General features: G+C 52.3%; 1 protein-coding gene across 1 annotated transcript; it reads left to right on the top strand.

The window, feature by feature from the left end:
• Positions 1-669: 669 nt before the first annotated feature.
• LOC137332032 (transmembrane O-methyltransferase homolog) lies at positions 670-8,998 on the top strand. The gene is made up of 4 exons (XM_067995762.1): positions 670-692; positions 1,142-1,409; positions 6,368-6,564; positions 8,269-8,998. The coding sequence occupies exons 2-4, from the start codon at positions 1,148-1,150 to the stop codon at positions 8,599-8,601; spliced, it is 792 nt and encodes a 263-aa protein (XP_067851863.1). The 5' UTR covers positions 670-692; positions 1,142-1,147; the 3' UTR covers positions 8,602-8,998.
• The last annotated feature ends 4,267 nt before the right edge of the window (positions 8,999-13,265 follow it).

Here is a 13,265-nt window from a genome sequence, read left to right as displayed (position 1 = left end):
TGGGTGAACGGGACTCGGTGCGAGTTAGGATACGGGCAGCAGAGTTTTCGATGAACTCGTGTTTACAGAGGATGGAAGATGGGAGGCCGGTCAGGAGACCATTGCAATAGCCGAGTCTGGAGGTAACAAAGCCATGGATGAAGTTTTCAGCAGCAGATGAGCTGAGGTGGGGCGGAGACGGGCGATGTTACGGAGGTGGGAGTAGGCGGCCTTGGTGATGGAGCGGATACGTGGTCAGAAGTTCATCTCAGGGTCAAATAGGACGGCAAGGTTGTGAACGGTCTGATTCAGCCTCCGACAGGGAGAGGGATGGAGTCGGTGGCCGGGGAATGGAGTTTGTGGCGGGGACCAAAGACAATGGCTTCAGGTCTTCCCAATATTTAGTTGGAGGAAATTTATGCTCATCGAGTAGCCGGCAAGCAGTGTGACAAATCGGAGGCAATGGAGGGGTCGAGGGAGGTGGTGGTGAGGTAGAGCTGGGTGTCGTCAGCGTACGTGTGGAATCTGTGTTTTCAGATGGTGTCGCCGAGGGGCAGCATGAAGATGAGAAATAGGAGGGGCGAAGGATAGATCCTTGGGGGACTCCAGAGGTAACGGTGAGGGAGCGGGAAGAGACGCCATTGCGAGTGGTTATGATCTGGAATGTGCTGTCTGAAAGGGTGGAGGAAGATTCAATCGTGGCTCTCAAAAAGGTATCGAATAAATACTCGAAGGGAAAACATTTGCTGGGCTATGGGCAAAGAGCAGGGGAATGGGACTATCTGGTTAGCTCTTGCAGAGAGCTGGCACGGGCTCGATGGGTCGAATGGCCTCTTTCTGTGCTGTAACCATTCTATAATTCTATGATTCAATAGTAGTCATGGGATCTTTTACGCCCACCTAAGAGGGGTGAAGGGGCCTCGGTTTAAGGTCTCATCCGAAAGACGGCACCTCCGACAGTGCAGCACTCCCTCAGTACTGGCGCTGGGAGTGTCAGCCTGGATCATGGACTCAAGTCTCTGGAGTGGGACTTGAACCCACGACCTTCTGACTCGGAGACGGGAGTGCTGCTCAGTGAGTTAAGTCGAATGGGATCCCAGTAGTAATTACATCCGGGCTCTGAGGTTTCTCTGAGATTAATAATGTGTCATGTTACTTTCAGCCGACGATGTGGCTTCCTGCCCTCGCCGCGATTCTGGTGCCCGTCTGCACCACCCTGGCGATTTGCTACCGCAGGCGGATAGTCTGGTTCTACCTCCACCAATTCCTGGGGCGGTTGAGGAGCTGCCTGACTGGCATTTCAAGAGAGGAACGGGCTTTCCGCTACGTCCTGACGAACTCGACCCACGGGAAGCCCGAGAGTGTACTGAGCACTTTGGACGAGTGGTGTGGCAGATACGAGTGTGTAACCAGCACTGGTCCTGAGAAAGGTAAATGGAGACACTGCTCAGCAAAATATCCAGGGGTCTCACTCTCTGTACCTGGCACCTCCAGATCCTTCCAAATATCCTCAGGAACGAAGGGATCGTTGAAACCATGCAGGCCATTCAGCCCGGCTCTGTGCTAGAGCAATCCCAAACTAATCCCACTGCCCCACTCTCTCCCCATAGCCCTGTATCAATCCCAAACTAATCCCACTGCCCCACTCTCTCCCCATAGCTCTGTATCAATCCCAAACTAATCCCACTGTCCCGCTCTCTCCCCATAGCCCTGTATCAATCCCAAACTAATCCCACTGCCCCACTCTCTCCCCATAGCTCTGTATCAATCCCAAACTAATCCCACTGTCCCGCTCTCTCCCCATAGCCCTGTATCAATCCCAAACTAATCCCACTGCCCCGCGCTCTCCCCATAGCCCTGTATCAATCCCAAACTAATCCCACTGCCCCACTCTCTCCCCATAGCCCTGTATCAATCCCAAACTAATCCCACTGCCCCACTCTCACCCCATAGCCCTGTATCAATCCCAAACTAATCCCACTGCCCCACTCTCTCCCCATAGCCCTGTATCAATCCCAAACTAATCCCACTGCCCCACTCTCTCCCCATAACCCTGTATCAATCCCCAAACTAATCCCACTGCCCCACTCTCTCCCCATAACCCTGTATCAATCCCCAAACTAATCCCACTGCCCCACTCTCTCCCCATAGCACTGTATCAATCCCAAACTAATCCCACTGCCCCGCTCTCTCCCCATAGCCCTGTATCAATCCCAAACTAATCCCACTGCCCCGCTCTCTCCCCATAGCCCTGTATCAATCCCAAACTAATCCCACTGCCCCACTCTCACCCCATAGCCCTGTATCAATCCCAAACTAATCCCACTGCCCCACTCTCTCCCCACAGCCCTGTATCAATCCCAAACTAATCCCACTGCCCCACTCTCACCCCATAGCCCTGTATCAATCCCAAACTAATCCCACTGCCCCACTCTCTCCCCATAACCCTGTATCAATCCCCAAACTAATCCCACTGCCCCACTCTCTCCCCATAACCCTGTATCAATCCCCAAACTAATCCCACTGCCCCGCTCTCTCCCCATAGCCCTGTATCAATCCCAAACTAATCCCACTGCCCCGCTCTCTCCCCATAGCCCTGTATCAATCCCAAACTAATCCCACTGCCCCACTCTCTCCCCATAGCCCTGTATCAATCCCCAAACTAATCCCACTGCCCCACTCTCTCCCCATAGCCCTGTATCAATCCCAAACTAATCCCACTGCCCCGCGCTCTCCTCATAGCCCTGTATCAATCCCAAACTAATCCCACTGCCCCGCGCTCTCCCCATAGCCCTGTATCAATCCCAAACTAATCCCACTGCCCCACTCTCTCCCCATAGCCCTGTATCAATCCCAAACTAATCCCACTGCCCCACTCTCACCCCATAGCCCTGTATCAATCCCAAACTAATCCCACTGCCCCACTCTCACCCCATAGCCCTGTATCAATCCCAAACTAATCCCACTGCCCCACTCTCTCCCCATAGCCCTGTATCAATCCCAAACTAATCCCACTGCCCCACTCTCTCCCCATAACCCTGTATCAATCCCCAAACTAATCCCACTGCCCCACTCTCTCCCCATAACCCTGTATCAATCCCCAAACTAATCCCACTGCCCCACTCTCTCCCCATAGCCCTGTATCAATCCCAAACTAATCCCACTGCCCCACTCTCTCCCCATAGACCTGTATCAATCCCAAACTAATCCCACTGCCCCACTCTCTCCCCGTAACCCTGTATCAATCCCCAAACTAATCCCACTGCCCCACTCTCTCCCCATAGCCCTGTATCAATCCCAAACTAATCCCACTGCCCCACTCTCTCCCCATAGCCCTGTATCAATCCCAAACTAATCCCACTGCCCCACTCTCTCCCCGTAACCCTGTATCAATCCACAAACTAATCCCACTGCCCCACTCTCTCCCCATAGCCCTGTATCAATCCCCAAACTAATCCCACTGCCCCGCTCTCTCCCCATAACCCTGTATCAATCCCCAAACTAATCCCACAGCCCCACTCTCTCCCCATAGCCCTGTATCAATCCCAAACTAATCCCACTGCCCCGCTCTCTCCCCATAGCCCTGTATCAATCCCAAACTAATCCCACTGCCCCACTCTCTCCCCATAGCCCTGTATCAATCCCAAACTAATCCCACTGCCCCGCTCTCTCCCCATAGCCCTGTATCAATCCCCAAACTAATCCCACTGCCCCGCTCTCTCCCCATAGCCCTGTATCAATCCCAAACTAATCCCACTGCCCCACTCTCTCCCCATAGTCCTGTATCAATCCCAAACTAATCCCACTGCCCGGCTCTCTCCCCATAGCCCTGTATCAATCCCCAAACTAATCCCACTGCCCCACTCTCTCCCCATAGCCCTGTATCAATCCCCAAACTAATCCCACTGCCCCACTCTCTCCCCATAGCCCTGTATCAATCCCAAACTAATCCCACTGCCCCACTCTCTCCCCATAGACCTGTATCAATCCCAAACTAATCCCACTGCCCCACTCTCTCCCCGTAACCCTGTATCAATCCCCAAACTAATCCCACTGCCCCACTCTCTCCCCATAGCCCTGTATCAATCCCCAAACTAATCCCACTGCCCCGCTCTCTCCCCATAACCCTGTATCAATCCCCAAACTAATCCCACTGCCCCACTCTCTCCCCAAAGCTCTGTATCAATCCCAAACTAATCCCACTGCCCCGCTCTCTCCCCATAGCTCTGTATCAATCCCCAAACTAATCCCACTGCCCCGCTCTCTCCCCATAGCCCTGTATCAATCCCAAACTAATCCCACTGCCCCACTCTCTCCCCATAGCCCTGTATCAATCCCAAACTAATCCCACTGCCCCGCTCTCTCCCCATAGCCCTGTATCAATCCCAAACTAATCCCACTGCCCCGCTCTCTCCCCATAGCCCTGTATCAATCCCAAACTAATCCCACTGCCCCACTCTCTCCCCAAAGCCCTGTATCAATCCCAAACTAATCCCACTGCCCCACTCTCTCCCCATAGCCCTGTATCAATCCCAAACTAATCCCACTGCCCCACTCTCTCCCCATAGCCCTGTATCAATCCCCAAACTAATCCCACTGCCCCACTCTCTCCCCATAGCCCTGTAACTTCCTCTGCTTCAAATTTTATCCAATTTTCACTTAAAAGACGCAATGGTTTCTGTCTCACCCACTCCCTGTGGCAAACCGTTTCATGCACCACAATAGAATTTCCCCTCGCCTCTCTCCTCACTCTCTTAATGACAATTTGAAATTGATGATCCCTCGTCACTGACTTCCCCCCCCCCCCCCCACTCCACAACCAGAGGACATAGTCTTTCCATATTCCCTCTATCAAAACCCTTCATAATTTTGATAAACCTCAATGAAATCTCCTCTTAACCTTCCCTGCCCCAGTGGCTACAGTCCCAGTATCTCGAGTCTCTCCTCATAATTAGAGTTTTACATCTCTGGCATCATCCTGGTGAATCTACACCACTCTCTCCGTGGCTTTAAAGTCCTCTAAAACTGCACACATTAGGGTGCAGAGGAGATTTACTAAAATGGTTCCAGAGATGAAGGACTTCAGTTATGTGGAGAGACTGGAGAAGCTGGGATTGTTCTCCTTAGAGCAGAGAAGGTTAAGAGGAGATTTAATAGAGGTGTTCAAAATCATGAAGGGTTTAGATAAAGTAAATAAAGAGAAACTGTTCCTATTGGAGGAAGAGTTGAGAAGCAGAGGACGCAAATTTAAGGTGATTGGCAAAGGAACCAAAGGCGACATGAGGAAAAACATTTTTACGCAGTGAGTTGTGATGATCTGGAATGCGCTGCCTGAAAGGGCGGTGGAAGCAGATTCAATCGTGGCTTTCAAACAGGAATTGGATAAATACTTGAAGGGGAGAAATTTGCAGGGCTACGGGGAATGGGACTAACTGGATTGCTCTTACAAAGAGCCGGCACAGGCTCGATGGGCCGAATGGGCTTCTTCTGTGCTGTAACGATTCTATGATTCTAATTGGCAAAAGAGCCAAAAGGGAGATGTGGAGAATATTTTTTTTACGCATTGAGTTGTTATGTTGAGTCACCTTTGGTTCTTTTGCCAATCACCTTAAATCTATGTCCTTTGGTTCTTGTCCCTTCCGCCAATGGGAACAGTTTCTCTCTATCTACTCTGTCTAGGCCCTTCATGATTTTGAATACCTCTATCAAATCTCCTCTAAACCACCTCTGTCCGAAGGAGAACAACCCCAGCTTCTCCAGTCTATCCACGTAACTAAAGTCCCTCATCCCTGGAATCATTCTAGTAAATCTCTTCCGCACCCTCTCTAAGGCTTTGACATCCTTCCTAAAGTGCGGTGCCCAGAACTAAACACAATTCTCCATTATTGAATCTGCTCCCACCGCCCTTTCAGGCAGCGCATTCCAAATCAATAGCAGCGAGTGGTTAGGATCTGGAATGCACTGCCCGAGGGGGTGGTGGAGGCAGATTCAATCATGGCCTTCAAAAGGGAACTGGATAAGTACTTGAAAGGGAAAAAATGTGCAGGGCTACGGGGATAGGGCGGGGCAGTGGGATTAGCTGGATTGCTCTTGCATAGAGCCGGCACGGACTCGACGGGCCGAATGGCCTCCTTCCGTGCTGTGACCTTTCTATGATTCAATGATAAAACTTTCAAAAGGGAATTGGATAAATACTTGAAGGGGAGAAATTTGCGGGGCTATGGGGAAAGAGCAGGGGGGAGTGGGACTAATTGGATAGCTCTTTGAAAGAGACGGCACAGGCACGAACGACGGGCCAAATGGCCTCCTCCTGTGCCGTGTCATTCTATAATTCTATGAAAATCATCACCGACTATTTTGTGTAACCTCCGACCTGAACCTGTTGCAGGTAAGATCCTGGATTCGATGGTCCAGCCCGTCGCTCCTCTCCGGGCTCTGGAGCTGGGCACTTATTGTGGGTACGCAGCGATCCGCATCGCACGGCTCCTCCCGCCCGGGTCGAAGCTTTACACCGTGGAACGTGACCCCAAAACCGCCGACCTGGCCGAGGGAATGATGCTGATGGCCGGACTGAAGCACACGCAGGTACCCAGGGTATCCAAGGTAACTCCAGGCAACGCACTTTACTCCCGCAGAGGAACGCAGGAACAGGAGGAGGCCGCTCGGCCCCTCGGGCCCGTTGCGCAGGAACAGGAGGAGGCCGCTCGGCCCCTCGGGCCCGTTGCGCAGGAACAGGAGGAGGCCGTTCAGCCCCTCTGGCCTGTTCCGTCATTAGATCACTGCTGATCTGTATCTTAACTCCATTTACCCGCCTTGGTTCTGTAACCCTTAATACCCCTCACCCAACAAAAATCTATCAATCTCAGTTTTGAAATTTTCAATTGACCCCCAGCCTCAACAGCTTTTTTTGGGGGAGAGAGTTCCAGATTCCCACTCCCCTTTGTGTGAAGAAGTGCTTCCTGACATCACCCCTCAATGGCCTGGCTCTAATTTTAAGGTTCTGCCCCCTTGTTCTGGACTCCCCCCACCAGAGGAAATAGTTTCTCTCTATCAACCCTATCAAATCCTTTAATCATCTTAAACACCTCAATTTGATCACCCCTTAATCTTCTATACTTGAGGGAATACAAGCCCAGTCTATGCAACCAGTCCTCGTAATTTAACCCTTTTAGCCCCGGTTATCATTCTGGGGAATCTGGGCTGCACCCCCTCCAAGGCCAGTATATCCTTCCTGAGGTGCGGTGCCCAGAACTGAACGCAGTATCTCCAGATGGGGTCTGAGCAGAGCTTTATATAACTGATATATAACTTCCTCCCCTTTGAATTCCAGCCCCCTCGAGAAAGAGGCCAACATTCCATTAGCCTTTTTGATTTTTTCTGTCCCTGTCCACTAGTTTTTGGTGATTTCTGTACTTGGACCCCTCAATGTCTCTGCTCCTCCACAGTTCCGAGCTTCTCACCGTTTAAAAGGCTGGATCTCGCCAGTGTACAACCCCACCACCACCACAAGCTCACCCCTCCCGTACCTCAACCCAAGGAGGTCTGTCTATGAGTGACCCTCTGCACTGAGGCTCAGACAGGATATTCCACCATGGGGGGAATCACACTAAACACAATGGGATGCTGCGATGGGAGGGGAGGAATGTTGGGATCTCTCTGGATGGAAGATTGAAGATGGGCCGAATGGCCTTCATCAGCCACCTGATCCTGTCTTCCCCCGATGTCCCTGCACACGCACGCACATTCCAGAAGGGGTCACTGGTTAGCTGTTTTGCTGCCTCCTCATTGCCAATTTGCGCACAGCAAGCTCCCACAAACAGCAATATGATAAATGACAAGATAATCTGTTTTTTAAGGGATGTTGGTTGAGGGATAAATATTGACCCAGGACTCTGGGAAGAACTCCCCCCTGCTCTTCTTCGAAATAGGGATCTTTAATGTCCACCTGAGAGGGCGGACGGGGCCTCGGTTGAATGTCTCATCCAAAAGACGGCACCTCCGACAGTGCAGCACTCCCCTCCGTACTGGCACCGGGATTGTCGGCCTGGATTATGTGCTCAAGTCTCCGGAGTGACTCTGACTCCGAGGCGAGGGAGTGCCACCCACTGACCCACGGCTTTGACCGTGTGTGTTTTTGCTTCCTTTCTGCCACGTTGTGGCCATTGCCCCTCGTGCAGAGACTCCTCCCTCCCCTAGAAAAACGGAGCCTGTTGTGCAGCGTTGCCTCCTGACATTGACCTGTACCTGACTGATTTCCCCCCCCCCCCCCCCCCCCCCCTTCTCCCCCAGTTCCAGGTGATCTCCGGCCCTCCGGCTGAGGCCATCCCTCGGTTCAAGCCCGCGTACGGAGTGGAGGCTTTCGACTTTGTGTTCCTGAGCCAGGGGCGGGGGGAGTACCTGAGGGAGCTGCGGCTGTTGGTGGAGGCGGGGTTGCTGGTCGAGGGTTCGGTCATCCTGGCCGACGGTGTGACCGAGCCGGGGGCGGCCGGATTCCTCCGCTCGGTCCGCAGTGACCCGCGTTACGGCAGCACCTTCCACCGCAGCTCAGCTCCTTACCAGGAGGACGTCCCGGACGGAATGGAGGAGTTAACGTTCCTAAAGGAAGGCGGATTACGAAACTAGGCTGGGGACCAGCGTGTCGCTGGTGCTGTCGGGCTGGTTTGTTTTTATTAGGTAGTTTTTGGAATTGTTTTTCATTCTCGGGAATGGGGATCGACCAGCAAGGCTGTGGGGGAAATCACACAGACCCCCCCATCACCGTGTGGGGGAGTCACAGACACAGACCCCCGTCCCATCACCGTGTGGGGGAATCACAGACACAGACCCCCGTCCCATCACCGTGTGGGGGAATCACAGACACAGACCCCCGTCCCATCACCGTGTGGGGGAATCACAGACACAGACCCCCCATCCCATCACCGTGTGGGGGGGAATCACAGACACAGACCCCCCGTCCCATCACCGTGTGTGGGGGAATCACAGACACAGACCCCCCGTCCCATCACCGTGTGGGGGGGAATCACAGACACAGACCCCCGTCCCGTCACCGTGTGGGGGAATCACAGACACAGACCCCCGTCCCATCACCGTGTGTGGGGGAATCACAGACACAGACCCCCCGTCCCATCACCGTGTGTGGGGGAATCACAGACACAGACCCCCGTCCCATCACCGTGTGTGGGGGAATCACAGACACAGACCCCCGTCCCATCACCGTGTGGGGGGGGGAATCACAGACACAGACCCCCCGTCCATTCTGTCACCTTGTGGGGGAGTCACTGCTGGGAGTGATCATTAATTGTTAGTTGAGATTATGCACTCAAATAACAGCCAATAACAAAGTGTGGTTTATTATGAACTGGACACCATTTTATAAACAAGTCTTTGTTACATAACTGACAATAATCCTGTTCACTGTCTCGTTTTCAATCCCCAAATAAAAGCTTTGAAATTCTCACAAGTCCACTATTGTATTGATCACACGCTGTACATTCTTGTGTTGTAACTGTTTAAATTAAGACTCATCACACTCAATGCATTAAGAACTTGCATTAAAATAACACCGTTCATAGCCCACTTGCTTCACAGCCAATCAAGTATGTTCAAAGTGCAATCCTTGTTATGTAGCCAAATGTTGCAGTCACTTTGAGCACAGCAAGATCCCACAAACAGCAATGTGATAAATGACCAGATAATCAGTTGGTTGAGGGCTAAATATTGGCCATGGGATCGTTTACATCCAACTGAGGGGGCAGAAGGGGCCTCAGGTTAACATCTTATTGCAAGACGGCCCCTCCGACCGTGCAGCGCTCCCTCGGTACTGACCCTCAGCCAGCGCAGCGCTCCCTCGGTACTGACCCTCAGCCAGCGCAGCGCTCCCTCGGTACTGACCCTCAGCCAGCGCAGCGCTCCCTCGGTACTGACCCTCAGCCAGCGCAGCGCTCCCTCGGTCCTGACCCTCAGCCAGCGCAGCGCTCCCTCAGTCCTGACCCTCAGCCAGCGCAGCGCTCCCTCGGTCCTGACCCTCAGCCAGCGCAGCGCTCCCTCGGTCCTGACCCTCAGCCAGCGCAGCGCTCCCTCGGTCCTGACCCTCAGCCAGCGCAGCGCTCCCTCGGTACTGACCCTCAGCCAGCGCAGCGCTCCCTCGGTACTGACCCTCAGCCAGCGCAGCGCTCCCTCGGTACTGACCCTCAGCCAGCGCAGCGCTCCCTCGGTACTGACCCTCAGCCAGCGCAGCGCTCCCTCGGTACTGACCCTCAGCCAGCGCAGCGCTCCCTCGGTCCTGCACTGGGAGTGTCAGCCTGGATTTTGTGCTCAAGTGTCTGGAGTGGGACCTGAACCCACGACCTTCTGACTGAGGAGACAGTACGACCCACGGAGCCACGGCTGACGTGGAATGCTTACCTCTCACATTCATCCCGGCGTTTCAGACCCAAAATTCAGGCACACCTCCTCCTCCCCAGCTTGAGTAGAGCCCTGATCGTCCTGCAAAACTGAACACTGAGCATCTAGGAACAGGTTTAGGCCATTCAGCCCCTCGTGCCTGCTCCGCCATTTGAGAAGGTCACGGCCGATCTGTGTTCTAACTCCATATACCTGCCTTTGGCCCATATCCCTTAATACCTTTGGTTGCCAAAAAGCTATCTATCTCAGATTTAAATTTAGCAATTGAGCTAGTATCAATTGCCGTTTGCGGAAGAGAGTTCCAAACTTCTACCACCCTTTGTGTGTAGAAATGTTTTCTAATCTCACTCCTGAAAGGTCTGGCTCTAATTTTTAGACTGTGCCCCCTACTCCTAGAATCCCCAACCAGCGGAAATAGTTTCTCTCTATCCACCCTATCTGTTCCCCTTAATATCTTATAAACTTCAATCAGATCACCCCTTAACCTTTGCTATTGGATAGATGTCCACACACAGTTAAGCTGTTAACTAAATCTGGTTCATTACTCATTACTAAATCTAGTATCTTGCCCCCTTGTTGCCTCTAGGACATACTGCTGTAGAAAACTATCCCGGACACACTCAAGAAATTCACTACCTTTCTGACAGTTGCTAGTCTGCTTTCCCCAATCTATGTGAAGGTTAAAGTCCCCTATTAAGACCACTATGCCTTTCTTACACGCTTGTCTCATCTCTGCATTTATACAATCTAGCACTTCAGAGCTGCTGCCAGGGGTCCTATACACAACTCCCACTATAGTCTTAGATCCTTTCCTATTTCTCAATTTCAACCCATAAGGTCTCTGTTGGCTGCTTACCTCTCGTTATATCCTCCTTTATCATTGAATTGATTTCATCTCTAATCACTAAGGCTACTCCTCCCCCTCTTCCATTTTCCCTGTCTCTCCTGTAGACCTTATAACCCGGTATATTTAGTTCCCAATCCTGACCATCCTGCAGCCATGCCTCAGTAATAGCTATCATGTCATACCCTGACTATTTGAATTTGAACCTGTAGTTCATTTAATTTATTCCTTATACTCCGTGTATTTGTATATAGAACTTTTAGTTGGACCACACCCTAGACTGACCTTCAGCTTTGATACTGGTTAATCGCCTTACGCCTTCTAGTTTTCACTTTATCTGTCGTGTCTAAAGTACACTTTCTTTCTGCTGCTCTACGCTTTTCCCTTTCACTTGTTCTTGAACAACTGTTTGTACTATTTGTATTGTAAATTTCCCCTGGGTCTTCCCCTCTCTTGCTGCTCTCAACTTTACTCCCTTCTGACTCCCCGCTCAGGTTCCCATCCCCCTGCCACTCTAGTTTAAACCTTCCCAACAGCACTAGCAAACCCCCCCGCGAGGACATTGGTGCCAGTCCTGCTCGGGTGTAACCCGTCCGGCTTGTACAGGTCCCACCTTCCCCACAACCGGCCCCAATGTCCCAGGAATCTAAATCCCTCCCTCCTACACCATCCCTGCAGCCACGCATTCATCTGGTCTATTCTCCTGTTCCTATACTCACTAGCACGTGGCACTGGTAGTAATCCTGAGATCACTACCTTTGAGGTCCTGCTTTAATTTATCTCCTAACTCCTTAAATTCACCTTGCAGGACCTCATCCCTTTTCTTACCTATGTCGTTGGTACCGATATGGACCATGACTACTGGCTGTTCACCCTCCCCCTCCAGAATGCCCTGCAGCCGCTCCGTGACATCCTTGACCCTAGCACCAGGGAGGCAACATACCATCCTGGAGGTCACATTTGCGGCCGCAGAAACGTCTATCTGTTCCCCTTACAATTGAATCCCCTATCACTATAGCCCTGCCACTCTTCTTCCTCCCCTCCTGTGCAGCAGAGCCACCCGTGGTGCCATGAACTTGGCTCTTGCTGCTTTCCCTGATAAACCATCTCCCCCAACAGTATCCAAAGCAGAATATCTGTTTGAGAGGGAGATGGCCCCAGGGGACTCCTGCTCTACCTGCCTAGTCCTTTTACTCTGCCTGGGGGTCACCCATTTCCTTTCTGCCTGCGTAATCTTTACCTGCGGTGTGACCACCTCACTGAACGTGCTATCCACGATAGTCTCAGCATCGCGGATGCTCCACAGTGAGTCCACCCACAGCTCGGCTCCGAAATGCGGTTGCCAGTAGCTGCAGCTGGTCACACTTCCTGCACACATGGTCACCAGGGACAGCGGTGTGTCCATGACTTCCCACATTGTGCAGGAGGAGCATATCACGGGTGCGAGCTGTGCTGCCATGACTTGCCTTAGATTTACCCTGCGTTCACCTCTCAGACTCTCCTCCCGCTCTCGGTCTCTCCTTTTATACTGTGCTCACCTCTCGGACTCTCCTGCCTCACCTGCGACGTCACACAGTAGTTGTCTCTTGTTGCAGTCTGTTGCTGCTTTTATCCCCACTCTCAGTCTTCTGCCGCTCAGGTCAGACGCTGCTCTGCGGAAAAAAGTTAGGAAAAGGCAAAGCAGCACCTCCGTCCCCCACTTCACCGAACTCCCACACTCACCAAACTCTGAGGTGTTCACTCTGTGCTCCGCTGCACTCGAAGGATAGTCACTGATGCCCGCATACCAAGGCACAATCTATCCTCAACCCACCGTCCCCTCTCATTCCCCCCCCCCCCGTTTCCCTGCCGATGGCCGATTCTCCCACCCACTTCTGCCCCCCACCCACCCCCAGCTCCCTTTGAAAACGTGATTGATTGAAGGTTTAAGAAACTAAAGGCAATTGTTCAATTTTACCCTGTGAACACCACTTCCCATCTTTTGCCAGTCTGAGTAACCACCCTTAACCCCTACTCTCTGTTTTCTGTTTTGTAGCCA

This window comes from Heptranchias perlo, chromosome 14, assembly GCF_035084215.1.
Source record: "Heptranchias perlo isolate sHepPer1 chromosome 14, sHepPer1.hap1, whole genome shotgun sequence".
NCBI classification, from domain to species: domain Eukaryota; kingdom Metazoa; phylum Chordata; class Chondrichthyes; order Hexanchiformes; family Hexanchidae; genus Heptranchias; species Heptranchias perlo.
The sequence above is the reverse complement of the archived record's forward strand: the minus strand, read 5'-3'. Positions and strand labels throughout refer to the sequence as shown.